The 26,307-nt window shown below is 54.2% G+C and overlaps 9 protein-coding genes across 9 annotated transcripts; 6 read left to right on the top strand and 3 right to left on the bottom strand.

The window, feature by feature from the left end:
• Positions 1-142: 142 nt before the first annotated feature.
• Positions 143-1,804, top strand: M421DRAFT_68919 (uncharacterized protein; the record flags this gene model as incomplete). The annotated part of the gene is made up of 3 exons (XM_033596569.1): positions 143-439; positions 485-1,702; positions 1,751-1,804. The coding sequence occupies 3 exons, from the start codon at positions 143-145 to the stop codon at positions 1,802-1,804; spliced, it is 1,569 nt and encodes a 522-aa protein (XP_033446088.1).
• Positions 1,805-2,578: 774 nt separating this feature from the next.
• M421DRAFT_398007 (MFS general substrate transporter) lies at positions 2,579-4,071 on the top strand (the record flags this gene model as incomplete). Its single annotated transcript, XM_033590150.1, has 5 exons — positions 2,579-2,596; positions 2,755-3,042; positions 3,098-3,252; positions 3,293-3,936; positions 3,974-4,071. 5 exons carry the CDS (start codon positions 2,579-2,581, stop codon positions 4,069-4,071), a joined length of 1,203 nt encoding a protein of 400 aa, XP_033446087.1.
• Positions 4,072-4,476: 405 nt separating this feature from the next.
• Positions 4,477-6,231, bottom strand: M421DRAFT_423395 (Clavaminate synthase-like protein). Its single transcript, XM_033593456.1, has one exon. The coding sequence runs from the start codon at positions 5,863-5,865 to the stop codon at positions 4,720-4,722; it is 1,146 nt and encodes a 381-aa protein (XP_033446086.1). The 5' UTR covers positions 5,866-6,231; the 3' UTR covers positions 4,477-4,719.
• A 71-nt stretch (positions 6,232-6,302) lies between these two features.
• On the bottom strand, positions 6,303-8,936 carry M421DRAFT_102925 (uncharacterized protein; the record flags this gene model as incomplete). Its single annotated transcript, XM_033586840.1, has 3 exons — positions 6,303-7,461; positions 7,698-8,127; positions 8,930-8,936. The coding sequence occupies 3 exons, from the start codon at positions 8,934-8,936 to the stop codon at positions 6,303-6,305; spliced, it is 1,596 nt and encodes a 531-aa protein (XP_033446085.1).
• A 2,085-nt stretch (positions 8,937-11,021) lies between these two features.
• Positions 11,022-13,175, top strand: M421DRAFT_68938 (carbohydrate-binding module family 18 protein; the record flags this gene model as incomplete). The annotated part of the gene is made up of 6 exons (XM_033596571.1): positions 11,022-11,098; positions 11,149-11,216; positions 11,270-11,356; positions 11,406-11,526; positions 11,581-11,741; positions 11,788-13,175. The coding sequence occupies 6 exons, from the start codon at positions 11,022-11,024 to the stop codon at positions 13,173-13,175; spliced, it is 1,902 nt and encodes a 633-aa protein (XP_033446084.1).
• Positions 13,176-15,049: 1,874 nt separating this feature from the next.
• M421DRAFT_423392 (uncharacterized protein) lies at positions 15,050-18,596 on the bottom strand. The gene is made up of 2 exons (XM_033593455.1): positions 17,983-18,596; positions 15,050-17,912 (listed from the first exon to the last, which is right to left on the bottom strand). Exons 1-2 carry the CDS (start codon positions 18,554-18,556, stop codon positions 15,256-15,258), a joined length of 3,231 nt encoding a protein of 1,076 aa, XP_033446083.1. The 5' UTR covers positions 18,557-18,596; the 3' UTR covers positions 15,050-15,255.
• Positions 18,597-18,793: 197 nt separating this feature from the next.
• On the top strand, positions 18,794-19,483 carry M421DRAFT_423391 (Thioesterase/thiol ester dehydrase-isomerase). The gene has a single exon (XM_033593454.1). The coding sequence runs from the start codon at positions 18,817-18,819 to the stop codon at positions 19,276-19,278; it is 462 nt and encodes a 153-aa protein (XP_033446082.1). The 5' UTR covers positions 18,794-18,816; the 3' UTR covers positions 19,279-19,483.
• Positions 19,484-20,002: 519 nt separating this feature from the next.
• On the top strand, positions 20,003-22,874 carry M421DRAFT_423389 (uncharacterized protein). Its single transcript, XM_033593453.1, has 3 exons — positions 20,003-20,125; positions 20,458-21,875; positions 21,925-22,874. Coding segments are annotated over exons 1-3 (1,914 nt in total). The 5' UTR covers positions 20,003-20,124; the 3' UTR covers positions 22,420-22,874.
• An 851-nt stretch (positions 22,875-23,725) lies between these two features.
• M421DRAFT_68888 (uncharacterized protein) lies at positions 23,726-25,516 on the top strand (the record flags this gene model as incomplete). Its single annotated transcript, XM_033596564.1, has 2 exons — positions 23,726-24,390; positions 24,478-25,516. The coding sequence occupies 2 exons, from the start codon at positions 23,726-23,728 to the stop codon at positions 25,514-25,516; spliced, it is 1,704 nt and encodes a 567-aa protein (XP_033446080.1).
• Between the last annotated feature and the right edge of the window lie 791 nt (positions 25,517-26,307).

The raw sequence follows: 26,307 nt of genomic DNA, 5'->3' as shown, positions 1-26,307 counted from the left end.
CTCTTGTTGGTGATGAAGAGACTTCTCCGATCAACAGAACTATTCGCGCATGCTCTGAATAAAGAGAGCTTCGGATAGCTAGAAAGTCACCATCGCCTGCGCCTACGCTTTGTCACGCTCACATCTCCATTCGCGGAGCAAGATGTCGAAGTACAATCAAGACATCGAGTATGCGGCCCAATCCGACCCGTATGATCCGGACAACAAACCTATCCTCCAGCCGCAACTCAATGTTGGAGGCCATGGTGCTACGCAGCGCCGACTGAAGGACTACCATGTTACTATGATCGGCTTCTGCTCTGGCATCGGGACAGGTCTTTTCATCGGAACCGGTTCTGCGTACGCAAATGCTGGACCAGCAGGCCTCTTACTTGCCTACATTATTGTTGGTAGCGTCCTGTGGTGTGTTATGCAAAGTGTTGCTGAGCTGGCCACCGTGGTAGGTAGACCCTCTCTGCTGAATGACGTTGCTTACGACCCATAGATTCCTACGGCTGGTTCCTTCCCTCACTTTGCGACACGTTTTATCGATCCCGCAGTCGGTTTCTCCTTGGCTATCAGTTACGGTTATTGTTACACCATATCTATTGCAGCCGAGGCTTCAGCATCAGCTATTCTTGTAAGTTACTGGACCGATATGACTCCTGCAGTCGTCATCACGATTAGTCTTGTCCTCATCCTTGCCGTCAACCTACTGAGCGTACGCTGGTTTGGCGAGTCCGAAGTCATAGCTGGAACCATCAAAGTCGCCTGCTTCCTCGGCCTTGTCATCGTTTCCATCGTCATCACATCTGGCGGCGCACCGAATGGACAAACTACTGGATTCCGCTACTGGCATAATCCTGGTGCATGGGTCGACTATAACGGCATTACCGGATCCACTGGCCACTTCCTGGGCTTCCTGGCTGCGTTTGTCAATGCTTCCTTCTCGTTCATTGGCGTTGAGGTCGTGGTCATCACAGCAGCTGAGAGTATAAACCCTCACAAGGCCATCCCACGATCTGCTACCAACGTCACCTATCGCATTGCACTATTCTACGTCCTGGGAGCTCTGCTTATCGGTTTGATTGTCAACCCCACCAATCCCCACCTCGTCTCTGGCACCGGAAACGCCAACTCATCGCCCTGGGTCATCGCTATCAATGAAGCTGGTATTGTCGCGCTCCCCTCCATCGTCAACGCCTGCATCCTTGTTTCAGCATGGTCTGCAGGCAACTCATACTGCTGGGTTGGATCTCGCATGGTCGTAGCCATGACTACGGACGGCCAGTTGCCGCAGTTCTTCGGTCGCACCTGGAAGAATGGCGTCCCTTATGTCGCAGTCGTTGCTGCTTGGCTTTTCGGACCTCTGGCATACTTGAGTCTTGGCACCGGTGGCGCCTCACAAGCTTTCAGCTGGCTGATGAATCTGAGTACTGTTGCCGGGCTAATCGCATGGGCGACATTGTGCTTCTGCTACATTCGTTTCTATGCTGCAATGAAGAAACAGAAAGTCAGCCGCGAGACATTGCCGTGGAAGAGCCCCTTCCAGCCGTTCACCGCGTGGTATGGATTCATCGGCGCCACAATCATCACCTTGATCACTGGGTTCCCCGTGTTCCTGAAAAGTAACTGGAGTACGGCAGACTTCATCGCATCGTATGTCGGCATTCCCATCTTCATCGTCCCTATCATCATTTGGAAGCTGGTGTACAAAACGAAGGTAAGGTCTCCTCTGCTACAAAGCCTGAAATGTGCTGACTTTTTGTAGTTTGCTCGTGCAAAGACCATTGATTTGTACTCTGGACGCCTTCAACAAGCTTAAATCGCCAAATTGACTGGACGCATTCTAAACTTCGAGAGACCATTCACACTACACAAGCCTCGAAGTGGAACAGATAGTACTAGATCAGCTCCAAAGCTCCCTTGAACTCCTTGTTGTTGTCACCATGGCGAAAGATGCGCCGGGACCGGAGACGGCCGGATCGTTAATATTCAAACTTACCTGAATGTCGCAACCCTGTGGACAAGGACACGAGGCGCCGAAGTGGCACTATATGCGACTGTAACGAAAGCTTCGAGTCAGCACTGCTGCAACATCAGCAGATTCAGAGTACTGGCGAAGGAACGAGCCCGTGTGAGGCGTCCAAAGAGAGCCTACGGAATGCAAGCCGGGATCAGCGGTGATTCCCCACCGGCCTTCGTGGTTGGCCGCTTTCAATACAAGGCTTCCCGCGTCACTGCAGTTTTGGGCCCGAGACTCAACACCACAGCATCTCGCGCCCGAAATTTACAACGGAAGCAGTTAAGGAGCTGAAACGTGGTAGCTCGTGTTAAAAGCCATAGAGACCTCTCATAGAAGCATATGGATAAATATGATACAGGTTGCTGCGAATGTACAGCATTCACCATATCCAACTTCGTCCTCGGTATTGTGCGTATTCAAAGACACCTACAATACATCCAGCCAGGCGGTCAAGTCAGACTAGCTGCCTGGTATTGCCAAGCCTGATCATCAATCTGCCCCAGATTCATCATCAGAGTATCCGTCGATGAGAAGAGTGGCATTTATCATATGGTCCATCTACATTAACTTACCATGTTCTTGATCGCACTCGTAAGTCATCTTCAAAGTTCCGTAGTCTCATAGACATTCAACACCACACATCAGGACAAGCCCATCCTCGCACCCGCGGTTCCAGTCATCACAAACCACTCCGACTCTCTCAGCGACATGGCCTGGTTCGGATCGGCATTGTACTGTGCGCTTTCCAGCTTTTCTGGGCCCGACTTTACACACTGTCATTCACATACTGCCTACCAAAGCCCTTCGACTCGCCGAAATGGATTCTCTTCTCGGCTCTTACAGTCTTCGAGGTCGTGTCTGCGATTTGCGGTGCAGCGGCCAGCTCATCAATGTTCATCGTTGGTCGCGCTATCGCTGGGCTTGACAGCGCAGGCATGATGAACGGTACGATCGTTGTCATGCGCGCGGTCGTTCCGCGCAAGAATAACCCTCTACTCCAGAGGCTTATTGGCGCTGTCTTTGGGGTTGTGGATGTGGTCGGGCCATTGCTTGGCGGACTACATGTTGACCGAGAAAGCCTCATGGCGATAGTGCTTCTACATTGATCTCCCTCTTCGTACCGTTGTCGCGGCAATTCTACTCATGGTCCTTCATCTGCCCGAGAGGGAGCTTGATCAGGCCGCGACAGTCGAAAATAAGTCCATACCTGGGATTCTTTCGAGCCTGGATCCCATCAGCCTTGCAACGTTTATGCCATGCATCATCTACTTCTTGCTGGCCCAGCAGTGGCTTTCTGGTTACGCAGATCCTGCGCCTCAAGACTGCGACCTCACCTATGCGTATCCTTACGCAACGTAGCATCGCACTATCTTTCCTCTACACCTTCTCGAGCCAAGCTACCATGCCAGTCGGCACACACTACATCCCGCTCTTTTTTCAGGCCGTCAAGTCATGTTCCCCTCTCGCTTCTGGACTCGCTACACTGCCGTTCCTGTTGTCTCTCGTTATCGGCTCAATCATTAGCGGTGGGCTCGTTCAACTTATTGGATATCCAGTACCATTTATGATTGCTTCCGCCATCCTCGGCAGCATCAGTGCAGGCTTGATCTCTACTTGGCACGTCAACATCCACAAGTCAATGTTTTCAGGGTTCCAGGTGCTCTTCGGCTTTGGCACTGGCATAGGCACACAGCAGCTCAGCATGATGGCGCAAATCGTGTTGCCGAAAGCGGATCAGCCTACTGGCGTGGCGCTGATGTTCTTCAGGAAGAACTTGGGCGGAATAACCTTTGTCGGCGTTACTCAGAATGTCTTCGCAAATGATTTGGCCAGCAAGCTAAGCAGCATCCCTGGACTGAGGCTGGACAAGGTGGTGATTGTGCAGATGGGCGCAACAAGCATCAAAGACATGGTGGCGCAGCAGTATTTGGGTCCGGTTGAGGAGAGCAATCGCGATGCTCTTCGCAGCGCAGTTGATCGGTACTTGGCTTGTTACTTTGAGCATGGTTGGTGCTACGTTGGTGGAGTGGAGAAGTACAATAGGGAATTCTACCGAGGATACGTAGCAGTATGTGGAGAAGGCTTCAGAGTCCGTCTGGAATGTCAATGGTTTGTTTAGATAGCTGGGAATTGTTTTTGATTACATTTAATTATTCTGTTCCGTTCTGCGGGTGGTATTCATTTGACGTAATCTTGACGAATAGGTACCTCTATCATTGTTGGGAGATGGCACTGAGCGATGAGAAAGGTGCATTATCTCAAGCTGACAACGCGTCGCGTCGACGCAATTGCATCGATGCTCGACGATACCCCATCAACCTCTGCCACTGCCATTGTTAGAGATCACAACTGATCAGAGCACCGTGATCTATTTGGCAACGATTAAGGCTCATGGAAGGCGCGCTTTCACACCGAGTTTCATCCTGAAATCAAGCTGAAGTGGGCATTCGTGTCGTGAAGTCCGGTCATGGGGAAGCGTCAGTCTTTTATTTTCATGGATTTGAAGCCTGTATACATGAGATCCCGATGAACTCTTCGACACAAACTTAGTGTAAACCTGGATGCAATGGGTAAAGAAACACTGTATGAACGGGCGCAAAGCCAGTCAAGTGTACTCCGTGAGCAACTGAACCACAATCTGTTTGCCCTGAATCACAAAGAAGGATACCCATATGTCAGACACGATTATGCGTCCGAGCAATAAGACGTCCACTTCACACCCTCATCCCACCCCTCCGCATACTCCCCTCCTCTGTCCCGCCACTCTCCTCCCACCCTCCAGCTTCTCTCCTCCCCAACGCGCGTCTCAGAATCCACTCTTTCGCTGAAACCTGCTCGTCCTCCTGCTCACCACCCTCAACCAGGCTCCTAAGTATTACATCATCCTCCGGCCGACAGAAGTACACCAGACTGTACCTCGTGCTCTCACCTTGCCGTCCGGGCGGTGCAACAACTCGATGAATGTTACTCCTCAATTTCCCGCTCGAGAACTTGACAAGTGCATCGCCGAGGTTGACGATGCAGTGCCCTGGAAGCGGTTGGACGTAGCACCACCCTTCTTCACAGAGGCTTTTCTCTGTGTCGCTTGCACCGTCTCGTGTCGCAGGGACGGCAGACATGTGCTCTGGCAGCCGGACCTGCAGACCGCCGAGGCGATTAAAGAGGACGGTTACGGAACCGAAATCCGTGTGTTCGCCGAGCGCAATGCCCTTTGTGGTGAAATCTTGTGGCGGCGCGTGGACGAAGCGGATTTGGTCGCTACTTGTTGCGTTCAATCTGTGTAGCGCCTCGAGTCCACCATCCTGTCGCGCGGGTTGCGTGAGCGGAAGGCGAGTCGAGAGCAAGGTGATAATGGAAGCGCAGATAGTGTGGCTACGCTCGATATAGCTTTTGAACAAGCCCCTCTGCTCCTCACCATTCAGGACACCAGGACAGGGAAGCCGCTCGCTCAAGCCAAGGATATCATCCTTGCTAACATTGTAAAACTCATTCCTATCTCGTGTACCCTTTGCATTGATAATGCCCTCGCCATAGCCTTTGTAGCCGTAGTAGCTGCCCTTGCTTTTGAAATCGTACTTGACTTTCTCTTCGACAGGCATATCGTAGAAAGACTTCATGAGGGAGAAGAGTCGGTCTGCGTCGGCGAGCAGATCTTCGCTGCCGTCGCCACCTAGATCGAGATAGAAGAAGCCGAGCTCTTGACAGGCTTGCCAGCATCGTTCCTGTTCGTCTGCATCCTGGGCCAGCAACTTGACTAAGGATATGCGGAGGAGTGGTGCCGTGGGCACGTTGTCTGGGAAGGGAGCAAGGTCTCTAAAGGTCCTTGAGGGTTGAGAGGTTGCATGATCTGAGTGTGGCATTTTGACAATAGTGGTAGGCCCACGGAGTTGAAAGGGCAGACGCCTTCAGTAAGCACCTCAAATGGACCGAGGTGGACAAAGGCCGCGGGTGCGGGAAAGCTATGGAAAACGCGGGGTAGCTCAGATGGGGACCAGTGACAACACAACACAGCAACAACAGAGCAAGCTTGAGGAGACACACATTTCTTTAACTATCCACAGATGTCGCCAAAGATTCCGCGTTCATACTCAATCCAAGCAGCACTTGCTTAGGCATAAGAATGAACCCTGCCCAAGGTAGTACGCCAGCCAAGCAATGAACACCAAGTTATAAACACAACTCAAGACCGGAACGAACTCCCAATGCCTTCATTATACATGTTGACCTATAGGTAGTTAGTACGGGTGTGATGGACAGGACAGGCAGCAATACTAACCATCAACGGCGCGAAGCACGCTTACAGCCTGGAGCCGTGGACCACCTTGTAGTCGACAGCCATCTCAAGGCCATCGTCGTTGATGACGAGGATGCGGACGGAGCCACGGCCGTTGTCGAAGGACTCGGCAAGGCGCGAACCAAGACCGCTCTGGTCAAGGACGGGAAGACCCTGCTTGACGTCACCAGACTCGGTCATGGCAACAACGCGGCCGTCTTCGCGGATGTCGAGAACGCGGTACTGCTTGAAGACAGGGCCAAGCATATTCTGGACAACAACCGAGGGAGCGGGGTTGGAGATGAAGGAGGACTCCTCGTGGAGCTGCTTGGTGAAGAGGTCAACACCGAGGTAACGGTGCTGGCCAGTCTGCGACGAGGTGGTGATGCGGATGACCTGACAAGGGCGGCCCTGGAGGATCAGGAGATCGCCAATGCGGATGTGGTGGCATGGGATAGTGATGGTGCTGGCGGAAGCCATCTTACGTGCTGTCGCGGGAGCGGCGGGAACGTAAGGTGTAGGAATGTAAGGGGTGGCTGAAGCACGAGACCTCTGGACAGGAGCTCCGTACGAGACGGGGCGGCTGGGAAGAGGAGCGGGGGCGGCAGAGACGTGGGAGGCTGCTACACGCGAGGGAGCGGGAGCAGGGATAGAGGAGACGTGGGAAGGAGCAGCACTGGTGGTGATCTTCTCCTTTACGACGATCTCTTCCTTGACGTCGGAGTACTTTCCGGCGGCGTGGGATTCGGAGTGGTGGTGGTGGTGACGGTGGGGATGGATGGGGTGGGCTACACGCTCAGCGACCTTGTGGGCGACCTTGTGTGCGGCGTTGTGGGCGGCGTCACGGAACGAGTGGTATTGACCTTCGTTGTCGTAATATCCCATGGACAGGCGGTGGTGCTTGGAGGGCTCGGCGGTGGAACGAGCAGAAGTCTCTACTCGAACCTCAGGGTAACGCTGGTCGACGTTGTCCTGGTGCTTGGCAGTGAAGGTCTCGCGGGTGTAACCTGAGCGAGAGTCCTCGACGATGGGGCTGGTGCGCTCACGGAATTGACGCTCGGAAACGTCAATCTGAGTAGGTGCGTAGTCGGTGGCAGGGCCGTGGACAGTGTTGAAGTGACTGTCGTAGGTGCGGTCCTTGATGTCGATGTGGGTGTGGGAGTGAGAAGGTTGGGGCGGGAAGCTGATGGAAGAAGGGCAGGTCAGCTATGGGCAGGGAAGAGGAGGTGAGGGAAAAGTGGGGACATGCGTGTCGCTCTGACAACAACAAAGCAATTAGGTTTAGCGGCGGCCCGTGGCTGCTAGTGGCCAAGCTCAGGGGCTGGGGTGGTTGGGCATGGATGGCGGACCGTGCTGAATGCGCTGGCAGAGCAAAACAAAGCTGGGATGAGGCAAAACAGTCGAAACTCTCGGACTTACCGGTCAAATTGGCGAGACTCGTGCTGGGACTGGCGCTCGAAATGAGATTGAGATTGCGTGCGCTCGGGCTGGCGGTAGCGAGTCTCCTCGTGGATGTGGACTTCTTCGCGGACAGGCGGCTGCTGGGGGCGGTAGCGAGTCTCCTCGTGGACGTGGACTTCTTCGCGAACGGGCTGCTGCTGAGGGCGGCGGCGCTCTTCCTCGTAGATGCGGACCTCTTCCTTGACGTGAGTCTCGCGAACGGGCTGCTGCTGCTGCTGCTGGTGGACGGTGGCAGAGAAGGATTCGTGCGTCTCTTCGTGACCTTCCCGTCCGTGTGCTTGAGGCTCAGGTAGCTTGACTTCGCCTTCTACCTTAGTGCTGGTGGTCTCCTGGCTGGCCGCGTTCCGATACGCAGACGGGAAGACACTAAAGGGGATCGGAACCTGCGCTGTCAGCGAGCTGTCATGTCTGGGGTTGACTTGACCTCATACTCGTGCTTCGTAATCCAGTGTGCCGGAGTCGGTGCGTTATTCTCAAAACCCTTCGAACCGTTCGAAAACAATTCGAAAGGAATCAAGAACAACTTCTTGGCTCCTTTGGAGGGTTGCGATGAGCGTGCTGGTAATGTGCAGCGACGTGATGGTGCAGTAGCGGGGCGAGGTGGAGGAGAGACGGAGCAGGGAGGCGAGGAGGGGGGGTCAAGTAGATTGGCGGACAGGTGCCGTCAGCTGGGTCGTGTTGTGAGCGACGGTTTCACAGGGCAGCCCGGCGTTGCTGGGAAGGAGCGATGGAGAGCTGTCCTGATGTAGCCTAGCTTTGTTGTGCCTGGATTTTAGCGCGACGCAGCCACCCCTTTTCTCAGTTCGCTGACACTCTCCACAACGCCCCTATTCACAGCCGAGGCATTTGCAAGAACGCAATTCCAGCAGCTGAACTCTGCGCGGCTGTTGCCCGGACGATCTGCGCACAGTTGGCGGCGCAATGGCAGCAAATTGACTTTCGACTCCACAGAGCTGCCGGGAGCTTTCCCACCCTTGCATCCGAGCTCAATCGCCAGAGCTCCAGCGCCAGCAGTGGATCCCTCACACACGCGTGGAGCGTCTCGATTGGTGCATACAGCACACTTTATGCGGCCACCGATATGGTTCGCGCGCAGGAGGCAGTTTCCAAACACACTCCGCTGAGCCCGCCCGTGTTGCGTGTTCATGCAGCTCGGTCTCCCAGCCCATCCCAGCCACTCATTTTCTGGCGCGCCATGGTTGGCTAGAGCTGTCGAGAAGGCTGCGGGAGGCCGGGGTAGCTGGTCCGTCGATCGCGGCTACCCGGTCCAAGCTTCACCCTTGGACGGCCGATGCCAGGTGTCTGTTGGGTTGCGATCTGGCCGATTGTCGCACCTTTCGAATCCGAGATGAACTTGCCTCGAGCCCATGCCCGTTGTTTTGGCTCGATGGAGCATTGCCTCGCATATTGTGGACCATGGTTTGTCGGTGCTACTAGACGTCATTGATGCCGCACCAAACCCAGCGACGACACTTCTCTGGACCGAACCCTCCGCGTCAAACAGAATATCCATGCTCTTGGGCAGCTTTCGATTCATCTGCGTCATGGCTCACGACGTCGACCTCTAGGGACTGGATACTGTGGAGCCAGTCCTCTGGGCAACCAGCGACATCCTTGGACGAGCCTAACATCTTTGTGTCTCCTGAGCTCACATTATTTATTGCGTCCAAGGGCCTTCGCCGTGTTTTCTTGAGCCTTGAACACGCATCAAAGAGATGTCTGCTACTTTGAAGTTTGATACACAGTCATCGCTATGCAGACACGCTCACAGCAAGAAGCAAGCTCATTGTACCCATCCGATATTGCATCGATTGCCGGGAACTGCAAAACATGCGTGAGAACACCTTTGTATTCGACTCTGCACAGTCTATGTCGTCTCCATGGAGGGTTAGGGAAGCATGAAGACGGTGTGACATGATGACTGGTGTGAGCACGTCTCTTTCTTTCCTCTTCAAACCCTCTCCGTTCTGAGTCGACGATCCCTTGTGTTGGACTATGGAGCGTGATATGAGAGAGCCGTAGGTTTTTGACGTAGTTGGAGGTGCCTAACTCGAGATAGTACTTAGTGCATCCCTTTCGACAGTATCGAAATACAGCAAACGACTTTCAGCCACAGGTTGCAATCTCTAGGTGCCCGTCAATGGCACCCAAATGACCGATTCGCCATTCTGTACAATTCGTGGCCAGTCGAGGTAATCAGGGCGTCCAGATGACAAACTTCATGTCGTGCAGCTTCTGCGTGTGGTGCAAAGGTACCCAAAACGGTCGTGGTGACTCAACCTGCGCCTACCCATCGATCCACCGTATAGACTGCGCTCGGCTCCTTTCCGGTTTGCGTGTCACTTCGGACGGATGCAAACGAGGTTTTGGCTTGGTTTCTGCAGAGCACCTTTTTCACCTACCCAAGTACCTGTCACGAGATTTCCAACGTCTCGCGCTTCCGATCCAAGATGCTTGTGATGCTCCGCTCTTGTACTCTGTGCTGCCGGATGCTAGCACACTAACATGGGGTAGGGTGACGCAGTACCGTTCTTTGACGTTGACAAGCGAGCCAACGCTCACCGACTCGATCACCGTCTTGCGCACCATGGTGGCAAAATTGTCCAGATTTTCTGAAAATGCTCTCACAAGCTCCACTGACCAGGCTATGGCTGCTCTAAGTACCAGTTCCCGCAATCATGTCACCAGGTTGCCTGTCTAGGAGTGATGCATTCCAAGCCATGGATGCACGAAAGCAATCTACGAGCATTCCAATACCCCACCGACTTCACCTCCACGCGCAAATGACAGCTGTCAGCTGTTTGATGTCTCGCACCGTACTGCTCAATTGAAAGGGCATAGAGCTACAACATCCCAATTCAGATTGAAGTTCGCAAAAAGAGTCAAGTCGTCAGACTGTATTGGGGGTAGAGACGTCAAATCGCAAACTCACCTCCAATACCCCTGCCCATTCCTGTCTTGTCCAGACCCGTTACGTTACCCGGTAACATCCAGCGCTTTATTGGGGAAAGCAAGGCACTGAATAGTCCCTAGTTCCCTTGTGCTCAAGCGATGAAGCGATCTTCACTGGGGAAACGGGAGATGTGATCAGGCGTCTCGCAGGCATCCGCATAAGTAAATCCTGGTCCCTGATGTATGCAGCTCACCGTGTTTGCTCTGCAGGTCGGACGCTATTGAAGTCAATCAGATCCTCATGGTCAGTCGCAGTACACTACAAAAGAGACTGTTCCCTCATCCACGACATTTTACCAGACGATCAGACTTGTCAGACTTCAGCACAACATGCGTTTTACAGCGTCATGGGCACTGCCCGCACTGCTTAGTTCGACAAGTGCACGCTTTGTGATGTACGCAGACGAGTAAGCTTGTGCCACTCGAACACTTCATCGCCTCTACTGACCATGCAAAGATGGCACCCAACTCGTCCAACCAACGCCCAAGATCGTGCTGGCATTGATCACGTCGTTCTTGCCTTTGGTACGCACGCATGTGCTCTCGTGCTCCTATTTTACTCTACTAACATTATTCAGCCAACGCCAACAACACCGCAGGCTACTCGCCCAAGGTCCCAATCTCTACGATCCGCTCGGAGTTCCCTAATGCAAAGGTTATGATTGGTAAGAGTTTGGTGCAATTCTTCAGACCCGGGTAACTAATAAATACCAGCTGTTGGTGGATGGGGTGATGACACAGGTTTCCAAACAGTCTCCAGCTCCGACAGCAGCATCCAGAGGTTTGCCAATGATGTCAATACCATGCTCACAAATACTGGCGCCGACGGCGTTGAGTGAGTTTCGACTATTCACTCTTAATTATCACTCCACTGACTTTGCCATCACAGCATCGACTGGGAGTACCCTGGCGGCAATGGTGCTGACTATAAGCAAGTCTCCAACTCAGCCAAGTCGTATCAGATGGAGGCTTACCCCAAGCTTCTTGCTGCGACTCGCACTGCCATTGGTCCCCACAAGCTTCTTTCAATTGCTGTGCCTGGCAAAAAAGGTAGGAACCTGATTAAGATTTGAACTGCCGGTACTGACAATACCAGGCGACATGATAGCCTACACCTCGGAGATAGGTTCCCAGATTTGGCCGTTAGTCGATTATATCAACGTCATGTCCTACGACCTGATGAACCGCCGCGATAATGTGACACAACATCATACGTCCGTCGCCGGATCCGAGGAGACGATTAAAAACTACCTCGATATCGGCGCGCCAGCACCTAAGATTAACCTTGGATTCGCATACTACGCCAAGTACTTCACCACCGCAGGCGACTGCTCTGCCTCCCCTCTCGACTGCCCTATCAAGCCTGCCGAGAACCCTATCACAGGCAAGGATCTGCTCACTAGCGGCGCCTGGACATTTGAAAGACAGCACATGGCGCCTGTAGACGCAGGCAGTCTGACAGTGAGTACTGACGGCACATGCGGTCCAGAAAAGGGAACGAAGTGTGCATCCGGCTGCTGCAGTCAATACGGCAACTGCGGCACGTCTCTCGAGCACTGCTCCGGCGCTTGCCAGCACGCATTTGGGACTGGATGCACTGATGCTGACGTCGCCGGCTCATGGCAGAACGCCGCAAAGAACGGCGTCACTGACGAGCAAGCCGGCGGACAATACTACTACGACCCTGTCAACAGTCTCTTCTGGACATGGGACACACCAGATCTCATTACCCGCAAGTTCAACGACATCGTGCGGAAGTACAACCTTGGTGGTGTGATGGCGTGGAGTCTGGGCGAAGATAGCAATGACTGGACCCATGTCAAGCGCATGGCCGACGAACTCACAAAGACTTCGAGCAAGCCGCAGTCGAGTTACAGACCAAGGCCTACGAGTAAGACGTCGAAGCCGAAGCCGGAGCCAGAGCCCACCTACAAGCCCCAGCCTCCGTCAAAGACTTACAAGCCTTCCCTTCTTACGCCGACGTACCCTACCGCTGACAGCTACCGCAATCTCCCCTGCAACCCGACGCTAGAGTCCGATCCCAATCTGCCCTATGATGTAGTTTGGGTCGACGGCACATCTGACGGTCCAGCAGGCGAGTACGTGACCAAGCCAGGCTCGCCAGACGACTACACAATCGTCTGGGTTGACGAAAACGGAAACCCTGAGGAGACTGTGAGCCCGAAGCCGCGGGAACAGTCTGAAGCTGCTGCAGCACTTGCACCAGCTCCTCCTACTCCTGCATCGCCAGCTCCACAGTACGATGACGGGAGCTGGAGTCCGGGCAAGTACGATAGGCAAGAGGAAGGTGCGAGGGTGCCGGGGACTACAGAGCAGGTGGCTCACTACCAGGATGCGCCTGCCCCTGTATCTGATTATGGGCAAGAAGAGAAGGAAGAGCCACAATATGAACAAGTGTGCACGTTGCGGAGGGTGAAGAAGAGAAGTGCGCGGGGCAAGAGGGCGGCGGCAAGGGTGATGTAAGTTGCTAGCAAATCCAATATCGCGCCTGAATAGGTGATTAGGTAGATCTTACAACCTTGTAATGATGCATGATCGAGTATTGGCCATATAGCTCATTATGATGTATCCTGTGAGGTGTGGATCAGTGCATTACTTCACCTCGTCCGTTTCAGTTTGCACGATCCCTACTGCAGGGCTCCTGCAGTGGTCACTCTGTTCAGTATCTATGGTAGTATGCGGAGTAGTACTGCTCGCTGTCCCGCATAGTCTCTTTCCTGACTGTGTATTTGAAGACTAAATGTGTTTAGCCTCTCCATAAGATAAGGGCGTAGACAGGCTGACAAAATACGCTATGCGAGGTCTTGGATTGATCTGTAGAAACGCATCTTCTAAACACTCCAAGAGCTGCTATCAACCCTACACTACAGGCCTCTAGGCTTAGCGATGCATCGCAGTATCTGCTTACCGGCTCAGGTCGCTGATAGGTGCGACCCTCCCAAGTCAGGCACCAGCCTTGATGCTTTGAGTGCAAGGCGCGACTGAGGATATGTTCGCCCGCTCACCTCTTATTACGTGGACGCTCACAACTGATCAGCCAAGCGCTCAAGTGAACCCTTCCATAAATGCATGTCGCCACCGCTTGCGATGCTGTGATTTCGATCTGTTGAAGATGGGCTTATGTTACTTCTCGAGTTGGGCGTTTCTTAGAAACAAAAAGCCTTCCTCGAAGCTACGAACCACGATACTCGAGGGTACCATGTCACTGACTCTTGCTCGACCACACGACGCGAAGAGTCTACAGATTGCACCTCCGCGATTCGAGAAATGTGGTCGCTGCTCTCCACTGACACAGGCGCCCAAGAAGAGGCACGGGATAAGGTTCAAGATCACTGAACTGCTGGAGAAGCTGAGCACTGCCCGATGTCAGTTCTGCCAGTTATTCGCAAAAACTATTGTCGAAGAAGCACGTCTGAACCATATGAGGCCAGCTCGGATGGAGTCTCGATAACATCTTCTGATTCATACTATGACCTATGTTATCAAAAAATGGATACATGAGAGCAAAGCTTCTGATCGATCCAGCATCGCCACCGGTGGCCTTTCCGGTGGCCTTTCCGTTGGCCTTGAGGTCATCGACTGCAAAAAGGAGCCTCCCAAAATCGTGGAAGCACCAAACACGTTTCGTTATGTTGCTCTTTCCTACGTGTGGGCAGACTCTACAGAGTCCCTTTCGTTACGAAATCGGAAAGGTGGATAAACTGCACAGCAAGATACCCAAAAACAACCGGGGACAGCATCGAGGCTACTCGTAGTCTTGAACTCCAATACCGTGGGATGACAGATATGTATGTAGAAATATTCCACAGGGGCTCAACCACACTACCTGTCCTTACCTATGTATGGTACACTGCTAGAGCCCCTAACCTACAAACCGACGATCAATGCTAGTCTCCGGCCGAATACGCCCACACATTGATCCGTATCTGCCATGGGAAGGAGCCGTATACAAACTCTGGGCAGTGATTTCATTCTATAAGGCATATGTGAATGACTACGAGGCTCAGTCATAGACCAACGACTGCGTGGTATAGTTGGAAGCTCAAGGTTGAGTGAGTAACCGCTCATTCAAAATCCCGGTAGACGGACCCGGGGTACCATTTCTAAGCCAACTTCGCGCACTGCCATGACTCGTCTGAAGTCAGGCTTCGGCATGGGCTATCGCAAAGCACCGCAAGCTAACAAGTCTGTTATTCTAGCTATCCACGGTCACGCCCTCTAGCCTGCTGTTCGAACAAAGGGACTGCGCGATCAGGTTCTCGCCGTCAGTCATAGTATTATCGCAAAGTGTTCGAATAGATTAGTATTCTGAAGCGCACGCATGGACTCGTAAAGGAGCTGTAACAGGTATAATACAAGAACGTATATCCTGGCGCGCATATTAATGCCTGAGGCTTTCCATGTGCTCTTCTGCTCTCTTTGTCTGCATCCATTCATCATAACTCGTCCGAGACCGCTGCTAAGAGAATCACAATTGCTCGGCATGTGCCAGCGCGCATGAAATTTCACCATTATGTATTCGTATCTTACAACTCATACTTCATCACTGCGTCACAGCTCTCAAAGCCTGCAGCGTCAAACCAAATATCACACCCCGCGCCACCCTAGGCTCCTGCAGACAATCGAAGACCTTGCCTAGAGCTTCGCCCGACGCCGCCTGCCCCATGACACTAGTCAGCGCACTCGGCATACCCCGCTCAACAAGCAACTTCCTGGCCTTGGCCCGCAATATCTCCTTCTCCTCATCGCCGGCCTCCTTGGGCCACTTTTTCAGCTCGGCCTCCGTGGGCAGCGCGTTCTCCCTCATCTTGCGCAGCTGGCGCGCAAGCCCTTCATCGGAAGTGCTGGAATCAAGAGTCGTCTGAAAAAGCGAGGTTATGGACGCTAATTGCGGGTTGCCGGGGCGTAGGAGGAAGGTCTTCGCTGCGTTGAGCAGAGTGCGGCGCAGTGTCCAAGCAGAGCTGAGGGTGTAGAGCTCGTTGATTACGGCAAAGAAGAGCTCGATTAGCACGGTGGTCTCTTGCTCCGAGAGGGGGATGTGGGTCTTGGGCTGTTTCGCGGGCTTCGAAGGGGATGTTGTTGTAGAGGGGGCGATCGAGGTTGCGGATGGGCGGCGCGGTAGCGGGGGTACGGGCGGGATAGAATCGTTGTTCGAAGGCGTTAGGGAGCTCAATGATGTGCGGGAAGCGTTGCGAGCGTGTAATGGGTCTAGCGATGTGCGGGAAGGGGCGGTGTTATAGTCGTCTTCGATCTCGCTGGGCATCGGGGGTAGGTTCATGAATTGGTCGCCACCAAGAGCAGGGCTGAGATCCATACTTCTCCTGGGACTTGGAGCGCGGCTGTTAGCCCTGGAACCGTATCGAGAGGAGCGGCCAGAGCGCTTGCCATCGCCGTCAGGGTTGTATGATGGCCGACGCTCCATTTGAGCTTCCCGTTGTGGTTGCTGATCGATGATCGGCGAGTTGGGATTGCGGATCGACTCCATTGATGTGCGTTTAGAGGCTAATGATAGCGTGCTCTCCGAGCGAATATGTGTCGGCAGCTCAGGCACGATGGACTCTGCTCGGCTATGGCGAGTCTTAGGGGCCTCGCTGGTGTTTGTAGATGCCCGAGACAGAGTCGCGGTACTGTTGCTGGCACCTATTGCATTTGGATTTGTCCCGTTAGTGACTAACTCGCGGTTCTTCTTCGCTCCAAAGGGTGCAACGCTTCCCAGAACGCCTGTGACGCCACCAAAGAGTGCTTTGCCTCCTCCAGCGACTTCCTTGGGCGCTTTCGATAGCACATCGAACGTAGAGCCGATGCCTTTGCCCATTGTATCGAAGGTTTGGCCGGCCCATCCGATTCCTGGGAAGCCGCTTCCTGGCGTCTTACCAGTGCCCAGCTCCTTCTCGAGGAAACGTTTCATGCCTTCGCTCTCAGCTAGCGGCTTGAACTTGACTGCATCGTTGAGATACCGCTCAAGTTCGCCTCGGAGTGACGGCTTGGTGTGGCCTTTCCAGGCCGGCAACTCAGGGTGCGCATCGGTGAATCCAGTCGTGCCTGTGATGGCTGCGATGCGGCGAATAACTTCGTGCAACGTCTCAAACTCGGTATACTTGCGGGCGGTCATCCATCCAGAGTGGTGGTGAGACGAGGGTTCGATCTGGATCAAGTACTCCACATTTGGCTTAGCCCTTATTATTATCTTCTCTCCGGGCATGCTGTCATCAAAGATGGACATCGTGCTGTTGTAGAGAGTGAGGGGCGGCGGTCTCGCTGGCCGTTCTTCGTCCTCGTAAAGCGCAGTCGGTGGGTTATTGCCCAATAATTGGTCAAAACTCGTGAATGCCTTCTTTGCCTCCTCGGCGACCCTCGGTGGCGGAGAAGGTACAGCTTGAGGGGGCGCTTGGACAGGAGCGGCAGAAAGACCTAGGCCTGCTGCTTCACCCTCAGCAGTGTCCTCGCTTTGTGATGATGTTGGTGTAACGATTCCTTGCGTGGTGCTCGCCGACTGGTCGTCAGTAAGAGAAGAGGTCGACTCGTCCAGGCTCTTCAAACGCTTGGCGTCTTCTTCAGCGATTAGTCGGCTAAGTCGCTTCGCTTCTTGCATGGCTTCATCCATGGCCTCCTGAGCTTTGCTAACGCGGCGTCGATGCTCCCTGCGCTCTGGTGACATGACCTCGCCTGTTGTCTTTTCGATGTTATTCCTAACATTCTGTAGTTGCCCTGATGACTCCTCCACGCCGGCGTCAATGGCGTTCATGAGCTCAGGCTCGCCATCCTCCAGAAGGTACACAATCCAGCCGTTGATGAACTCGGGCTTTGAGCAGCTTACAACGATCATTTCCAGGACGACCTTAGCCAGAATTTGGTGCAAGAACGCCCGTGCTGGCATGCAGTTGTACGTTTTGTGCTCCAGGTAATTTTGCAGGATGTCTTCAGCGGCAATACTGAACTGCTGTGCCTGATATTCGGGATCGAGGATGTTCGCGAGCGTGCTATCTCGCTTCATCTTGAGATAGATGTCGACTGCCTCGCTCGGTGCGTCGCCAGGTGAAGCCATAACAGCGGCTGACAACTCTTGCAGGAGGATAATCATGAACGAGGACGAGCGTGTCACGAAATCGACGAAGTTATCGGCAGGTCGTTTGCGAGAAAGGTGTGCTGAGACAGAGAGTGTGAAGGCAGTAAGGGTTTGGCGGCACGAGTTGGGGAAAGCTTCTTCGGCAGGCAGAATGGGTGAATACCACCATCTGTACTACATTAGACAGGTTTCTAGGTAGTATACCGAGGACATACTTGACATAGTCCCGAATGACGGCGTCCGTTAGCTCGGTCAAGGCTGCAGCTGTCTCTGGCTTGAACTCAGAGTAGTCGAGATTCTTACCCGAGTAAAGTTTCAAGCTCAAATTCGAGTCGTCTGTATGCCCGTCTTGCTTGTCCTTCTTGTCCCGCCAGTCTAAGATCCTGGTTGCGACGTGCGCGCCTAACTCTCGTTTCCTGGTTTCACTGCTCTTGCCCTTTTCAGCATCCTCACCACCATGCAGCTGTCCCTCCCATGTTGCATGTAGCACAACTCCACCAACAACGCCAATGAGTACCAGGCCGACTCGGCCGAGGATCAAGTACGTGCCTGCCCCGAGGCCCACCAAGCACGCTCCGAGCGTCTCGTTGCTGGCCGTGGCCAAGAATTGGAGGGCGCGGTCTGTGAGGGTCTTGACGTCGAAGGACAGCCCTTGGTCTGCTGCGGCTTTCTGGGGCGCGTTTCCTGCTGCGACACCATCCACTACATCATTCAGCGGCGTATCGGCGGTCGAGACTGGCGCATTCGCATTCGCAGTCGCTGTAACGGGGTCGCTCATGGTGGCTGCGTGAGCGCATGCATGGGGCTGTAAAACACAAGCCACTCCGGCAGAATGTAAGAACAGCTGTCCGTCAGCAAGGGAAGAGCACAAGTGGCGTCTGCATTCGCTCGGAGACCTCTGGGGTACTGGTCGTTTCACGGGTGTCAAACGGAGCTAGGAGCGGCGACACCCCACTCCGATTGGTGAGTTGATAGATCTGCGACTCTGCAATTACGAAGCCTTCTCGAGCTTCAAATTCTTCAACACCCTCCTGCATCATGGCTTCCACTCAGGCGCCCAACAACCCCGAGACCCTTGCCCACGTCCAGAAGTTCTGGGAGGCCAGGAAGCCAAATAGTCCCATCTACCAGTTCCTGCTTGACGACATCAAGCTGACCTATGCCTCAAAAGGTGTCGTGCGAGCGCGACTGCATTTGAGCCAGAACCATGTCAACACTCACGGAGGCATTCATGGCTCGGTGTCTGCTACCCTCATTGACTGGGTTGGTGGCATTGCGATCGCAGCGTGGGACAACCGCGAGAAGGCTGGCGTGTCCACAGATATTCACATCTCATACGTGAGCTCAGCAAAGGCCGGCGACTGGGTCGAGATTGAGGGCAAGTGCGACAAGGTCGGAGGTACACTGGCATTTACTACTGCCACAATATGGAAGGTGGTCGATGACCAGCCAGGGCCTGTTGTTGCTACAGGAAGCCATACAAAGTATGTCAAGGTTTAGGCGAGGGATCACGCTGTCTTCTTTGAGGTCTCGTCCGCGCCCCATGGATGATCGAACTCCACTCGGATTGCGAAGATTGACGGTGCTTGAACTGGACGCCTCTGCGACAGCCGTCAGGCTCTGGGGTTTGAACGGTGATAGCGCCTACATTACAGGGTACAAATAGAATCAATGAAGGTTACCGACACCACGCACCCAAACATATGTCCACTCTGATTCGTCCACATTGCTGAGTATGATGGAGGCACGCGAACGTGTTGAAGGTATCGTTTTGTCAGGCGATACTGCGAAAGAAATGGACACACGATTCAGCTTGCGTACAGGCGCACACAGCAACAGTGTGTGTGGTGTCGATACTATGTTCACCTCCAGGCGTTGCGGTTAACCAAAAAGCCAGGTAGTCTTGCTGCGATTGCAGTTCCTGATCTCCGCCTTGTGCACAGCATGGACGCACCTTGCATTGTCGCTGTGATGGTCAAGAGTCGACTTGCACTACCGAGGTTTTTGGCATTCCGCAGAGCTGATGGACTGTCAGATCTACTCAATGGCTGAGCGATCGCTCGTAAGAACAACGACTGCACGTTATACGACCGATTGTCTGGGTGCCCAGTAAATGGCGGGGGTCAAGCTCGTGGCGCACCTTCTGGGCAATGCAGTCCGGGGAGCCGCGCGCTGAGCCCTTGCTAGCTTCAGCCCAGCTTCCCTCTGACGTCTTGCCGCCGCACCGATTTCTTGAAACCACATTGCTCGTTCATGTCTCTCCCCACGACAGCTCTTCAAACTTGCTGTACACGCTGGGCACAGAGCGTATAACAGTCCCATACTAAACCTACGCCAGGGTCCACCAGTAAGTAGCATTCCGCGCAAGTCCGGCAGCCCTACACCGATCCACAGATCTCCATGTCATCTCTAAGGCTCCGCTGCTTCCGCTGTTACACACCATTGCAGCGTTCCTTGCACTTTCTGCCAGCTTTGGTGGGGCCATCGCTGTCGACCATAGGACTGGGTGACGTCAATCTTCCGCACGCTTCCTCAGCCGATGGTCACGCAGCAGATTCGATGGGCCTTCGGAGATTGACAGCCTTCTCTGCACTTTCATCGACGCCGGTAACTCCGGCATACGGCGCTCACTGGTCGACTTGCTTGTTCGAGTCGTAATACACTATGCTAACTGCACAGTGCCTTACTTGCAGAATGGCGGCGCGCAAGTCCCGCTCCGGGAGCACCTGCCGTCATGGCTCCCTGCACCATCTATATCTCCCGTTGACGTCCTTGTATATCCCTCGATCGCGGTCTACCCTTCGACGACTCCGACTGCTGTGTCAAACCCTGCGCCGGATGCCCTCTATATACACGACCTGCCTACCATCGACATTCCTACCGGCCATCCCCCGAATGAGCATACGTCTGGGCAAGTTCCCACGTCTATCGCTAGTACTGAGGACTCGTCAGAGCCATTGGACGATCAGATGAGGGGACGGAAGCCGGCCATTGCCGCCGCTGGGACATTTTTTGGCCTCTTCTCGTTCTCACAGTTATATCAGAATGTGCTCTTTGACAAGATCACACCATGGTCGGAGCGGGTGGAGGAGAAGGCATGGGTTGCCTCGTCAGAGTCATGGATAGAAAGGAAGACATGCTCATGGTTTGGCATGTGCGGGATTACACATCTGAATAGGTCACGGTGGACCAGTAAGGGCAAGAAGCAATTACCGCTGGACGGTGAAGCTTCCGACAAATTAGATTTGAGCAGGTTCAAGCAGGATGCCAGGATATTACCTGCTGGCTACGACGAGAGCGAAGTGGTTAAGATCCCACAGTATGTCTTGGACCATGCTCCATTGATCCATCTCTTCTCTGGCGAGAACTTCTGGCCATGCGATATGACAGACCACCTGATACATACAACGCCTCATCTCAACTACACGCCGCTCCAAGCCGCCGACAATCACCCAGACGTTCGCTATTTGGATGGGCTAAACAAGTGGGGTCGATTTGTCTACTTGCAAAGCGACGATAACGTTGAGGATCGTCCAAAATGGCTAGGAGGGGGCACCAATATCCCCGAGGTCCCAAGTGATGGTGATGATGGCTCTCATTGGCATAAACATGATGAAGAGGGGCCCCATGGTGGAAGCGGTAGAGACTACAGAAAGGAACCGTGGTGGCATGCAGGCGTTGGCGACACCAAGGATCGAGGAGGCATTCGCCCAGACATTACGTCTTCGGGACGTCTTGTGCCCACTAGCACCCCGGACGCCGACAACCTTATAGAGCCCGAAAACATTTGGCAACCAGAGCTTATGAAGGATCGCCGCCGTTTTGAAGGAAAGAAAGTGGTTGGTGGCCGAAGCGATGCACCTGCAGTACTCGTCGTGGTGCCCAAGGGCGATGGTGTCGTGGACGCCTTCTGGTTCTTCTTCTACAGCTACAACCTCGGAAACACGGTCTTCAATGTGCGCTTCGGCAACCACGTCGGCGACTGGGAACACACCACTGTGCGTTTCCACAATGGCGTCCCTAAAGCAGTGTTCTTTAGTGAGCATGCATTTGGTGAAGCATACACCTGGGACGCCGTAGAGAAGATCGGCAAGAGGGTAGGCTACGAGCCTACACATGCATAGGAACAATACTAACGCTGCACAGCCTGTCGGTTTTTCTGCGACTGGCACTCATGCCATGTATGCTACAGCAGGCGTTCACCCCTACGTTCTTCCTGGCGGCATACTGCACGACGTTACCGATCGCGGTCCGCTCTGGGATCCCAGCATGAACATGTATTCGTACACGTACGATTACCAACGCGACCACCTCGCAACCTCGAACATTACCCCAGAAGCCCCCATCGGCTTCTTCTACTTCGCCGGGCATTGGGGTGACAAGTTCTACCCACTCAGTGACCCTCGCCAGTACCGCTTCCTGGGCCAATATCACTACGTCAACGGACCTTTGGGACCACGATTCAAGAATCTAGGTCGACAGCAAATCTGCCAGGGCAATGGGGATTGCATATTGAAGAATACTCTGGATAGCAAACGACAAAGGAAGATGAAGAGATATCCACAGGTTGGTGAGGGAGAGCAAATGACGGAAGACGACGCAAAGAAGGTCTTTGGATCCGAGTATGACTCTGCATCTTAGGCGTTACACGACACGATATCCATGATTCCCACGCTCATTTTAGATTGTTCGGCGTTGGCGGTTGCTTTTCCCGGCTGTAGGTTACACATGCTTCGAGATACCTACATACAAGCATGAGCGCATTAGATTGCTCAGGACTGATATCGTCCACTGTCTGACTCAAACGGTGAAGCCTCGACCTGTCTGTGCCCACCTGGCAAGTGGGAAAGAAATTTCGAGAAGAGTTTGGTCAAAACACCACGGTGATGCCGCGGGTAGGTTAGGCGGGCGAGCTTAGCCGCAAGAGTGATATAATCTTCGCTGACGTCGATGACACGTCGAGCGTCATTGCGTAATCGCAGACGCTCAATGCGATGAGCTTGTCGCTTGATGAAGACAGCAGAGGATACACCAGGCGGTTGACAGATGATGCATGAGGATTACACGGCATGATCTGTCAACCAGCCGGCCCGTTGTGCCCGAGCGGCAGCATCGAATGCTGTGTCAGCAGCATGCCAGATATCAGCCGTTTGGGCGTCTCACGGCGAACTCTGTCCCGTGACCCCTTCATATTGAGTTCTCTGTGGTGCGCGCCGGTGCAGACGCAGGCTCAAGCAGTCGTACAAGTGACGTCTCAACCGACTTTAGACCGAGAACAAGCCTAAAGTGTCCGAACCTCAGTCGCCGTTGCAGGGCCAAGCAAACAAGGTGTCGTGGCTCGGTGGTAATTATGGGCCCATCTCGCTATCATGACCAGAGATCACGTCGTAGGTAATACTAGGTATGTATGCAGGTCATCCCGGCACAAATGGTGTCCCCACCCGCGATAGGCCTTATCAGCCACGCCCCAACACCTGGTCAACTACACGTATCATTACTGCCCAGCGTCCCTACGTGACTTGTTGGGTCTCTCTTGCTTTAAGCCAACACAGAGCAGCAGCGTATCCCTCTCTCCCTTTGACAGTCTGCGCCTTTGTCGTACCGCCTGACCATTTGTCCCCGCTGAAACCAGTAGCTTAGTCTACTCTAGCGCGTCGTGGTCGCATCATTACCGTTTACACCAGGTATCCCCTCAATCCACCGCTCGACGAGTTCCGAATGTCGCAGCGAGGAATGAAGTACTCGCGACGATAACAAAAGACACTGTTTGCTCCTAGGGGCGTGCATCCGCCGTCTCGACCCGATAGCTCACCCTCTCCCTTCATCCTCCCCGCACCTGCCCGATCTACCTCGTGCCTTGCTTCTTCTCACACGTCAGGAGCACGCTCCGGATATCGCCACAACCACCTTTGTCGCCCATACTTCGTACCCCTCATAGTACCAAATCATGGCATTTGCCCAGCAACAGCGCCCTCAGACCGCCCGTCAACTATCATTCCATGCACCTGAGCCCGCTGCGGCGGTCGCAACCAGCTCGCAGCAGCTAAAGCGCCGTCTCGAAGAGTCGGAAGAGTGGGTCCTCTTCTCGCCGACTGCCCCCTCCACGACCGCTCGCACACACACGACCTCGACTGAACGCACACCACGGACAGCTGGCCTGTCACGCTTCAGCGAGTTTGGCTCGCTCGACACCGCCGCCCGCTCAGACCAGGATGACGACAACGGCACGTTCCTCGGAACTGAGGAGGAGCTAGACAGCCTCGACGACGGGCTCCACGCCTTCCACGAGCCCTCCGAGCACGCCCTGCCCACCAGCAGGCTGCAGGAGAGCGGCGACACGGTGCTGCCCAACCACGATGGCCTGGGCTCCTTCCACCCAGACGCCACCATGCAGGAGCACATGTGGCAGTTTGAACGCTCTCCACGGAGACGTACTGCGCGGCGGCGGTCGAGCGTGCAGCGCCACCTCACTACCCTGGATGATACGGATGAGGTCACGCAAGAGCAGGAGCGACGGCAGCGCATCGAGAGGTGGAGACTCGAGCAGAGCAGGGCCGTGCTGGAAGAGATCGAGCGGGAAACAAGAAGAAGGCGGCGAATGAGCATGGCCGCGTCGACGCAAAGCCAGCGAGACACGATACGGCAGGACCTAAGAAGCTCGGTGAGCTCAGTGGCCCGGACCGTTACGAGTGAACAGAGTGATGGCACTGATGGGTCAGATGAGGGCACAGAGAACATGTCCTTCTGGCAGCGACTTACTACACGCGTCATTAGAGACCTGATCGGTCTTGACAACGATACGCTGTCGGTCATCTTTGGCGAGAGTCTGCCTGAGGAAGCCATGAGGCCCAAAGCGGGATCTCCATCGACCTCACCAGCAGACCGCGTGTTGCGAAATGCTGTCGCAGACGCACACACATACCCCGAGGAAGACTGGCAGACACGAGTCCTCGAGCGTGTGGCACAAGAACTTGGAGTGCTGGTCCACCAACTTTCTGAGCACCCAGGTGCATTCTCTACATATCAACGCACCCAGACAGCGCCTGAGTACGCAGGCCTCACTCCAGCCGTTGCTACCGATCTCGCATCCTCAGGCCCGACTAGCTCCCAGCCCTCCGCCCCCTCGCCCGCCTCGGTGCAATTCGCGGCCACATTCCCAACACAACAGACGTCACACACTTACAGCGAAGCATCATTATGGGGAATCGAGGAAGAGCCCGAATTGGCTGGTGTAATGGAAACTTCGCATCCAGACCCTGCTGCTACTGCACGGGCTGCCGCTGAAGACGCGGCACATGAGCGAGAATACTGGGAGCGCGATCTTGACGTCAAGATGATCTTCAACTTCCTCGTGAGGCGCTTCACTTCCCGCCGCTCCAGCACGCCAACGCCCACAAGACGGCCTTCGGCGTCCACGTATGCGAGCGATGAGGGCGCGTCTGCGCGTCGCGCGGCCATGATCCGCCAGAACCACCCTTTGGTCAGCCGGACGACGGATAGAGGGCTCCCGACGTCGTCTTCGGCACAACCCAGGGAGGTGAGGCGACGTGACGTGGGCGCGACGTATCGCACGCACTACAACCCGCAAGCCAGCTTGAGACAGAAGACGCTAAGGAGTAGTTCTAGCTGCGCGAGCCAGAGCACGAAGAAGAGCAAGCGGAGCAGCAGTAGTCAGAGGAACTACTGGGACCTGGGAGGCAGCGTGGGCAGTGGCAGTGTACTCGCTGGAGAGATTTAGGGGGGATGCTTTAGACGATTTACGACGATTTCACGACCTACGGGCATTTTGGCGCATAGATTGGTCATGTTCACATGCATGAGACTTGGAGCACGCAGGTTGCGGAAGAGGGATGCTGGATATCTTTGATTTACACACGTTGCTAATGGCATTGTAAACTAGGGATTTTGAGTATGAGGGGATGTGGGTTGGGCTTTTGTATTATATCTCTCCTCTTCGTGGTCCGCGCCCGATCGAATCTATCACGGTGTTGGAGTCTCATGCCAGATGCCCAACAGCGGCTCAGACATGCTTGCCGGTGCGGCACTGTATCCTTTCTCAATGTTACGTTCGCCTTGTCTATGATGGACAAGAGATATAAGGTGCGTCCCTAAGTGGAGAGACACACCATGTCCCGAGACAGTCTGGCAGTCCAGACCTTCGGCGTCTTCATTGTGCCACGCCATAGGGCTGTCGTTCGTACGGGGCGTTTATCGACTATTGTTCCTCCAGGTCAACTAGCTCCGACCAGGATCTCTTGAATGCTGGTCGTGCTGTCGATCGTTTCGTCGACGGCTTCGAATGTCCCTTCTGCAATACCCCCTGTCTACTTGCAATATTGTCAATCCCTCTGGATATCGGAGGTCTTAGAATGAAGAGCAGTTTATGGAAAGTATGTTCTCATGCTCTACAACCCACCTGAAAGTGGAAGTGAGCTTGCCGGAAACCCCGAAGAGTGGAGAGGAGAGCCCCGCAGGAAGACTCGAATGAGCGGGTCATGTTAACAAAGCTTGGCCTGCATTACCGCATCT

Source organism: Didymella exigua (assembly GCF_010094145.1).
Source record: "Didymella exigua CBS 183.55 unplaced genomic scaffold M421scaffold_26, whole genome shotgun sequence".
Classification (NCBI taxonomy): Eukaryota; Fungi; Ascomycota; class Dothideomycetes; order Pleosporales; family Didymellaceae; genus Didymella; species Didymella exigua.
This window is presented reverse-complemented; position numbering and strand designations above follow the sequence as displayed.

Excerpts from the sequence above, each read along its gene's own strand:
- M421DRAFT_423395 (XM_033593456.1), bottom strand. The coding sequence starts at position 5,865 with ATGCCACACTCAGATCATGCAACCTCTCAACCCTCAAGGACCTTTAGA.
- M421DRAFT_423392 (XM_033593455.1), bottom strand. The coding sequence starts at position 18,556 with ATGAGCGACCCCGTTACAGCGACTGCGAATGCGAATGCGCCAGTCTCG. Across the intron at positions 17,913-17,982 it reads CTATGTCAAGTATGTCCTCG|CTTTCCCCAACTCGTGCCGC; the intron begins GTATACTACCTA and ends CTGCCGAAGAAG.
- M421DRAFT_423391 (XM_033593454.1), top strand. The coding sequence starts at position 18,817 with ATGGCTTCCACTCAGGCGCCCAACAACCCCGAGACCCTTGCCCACGTC.
- M421DRAFT_423389 (XM_033593453.1), top strand. Across the intron at positions 21,876-21,924 it reads TAGAGAAGATCGGCAAGAGG|CCTGTCGGTTTTTCTGCGAC; the intron begins GTAGGCTACGAG and ends AACGCTGCACAG.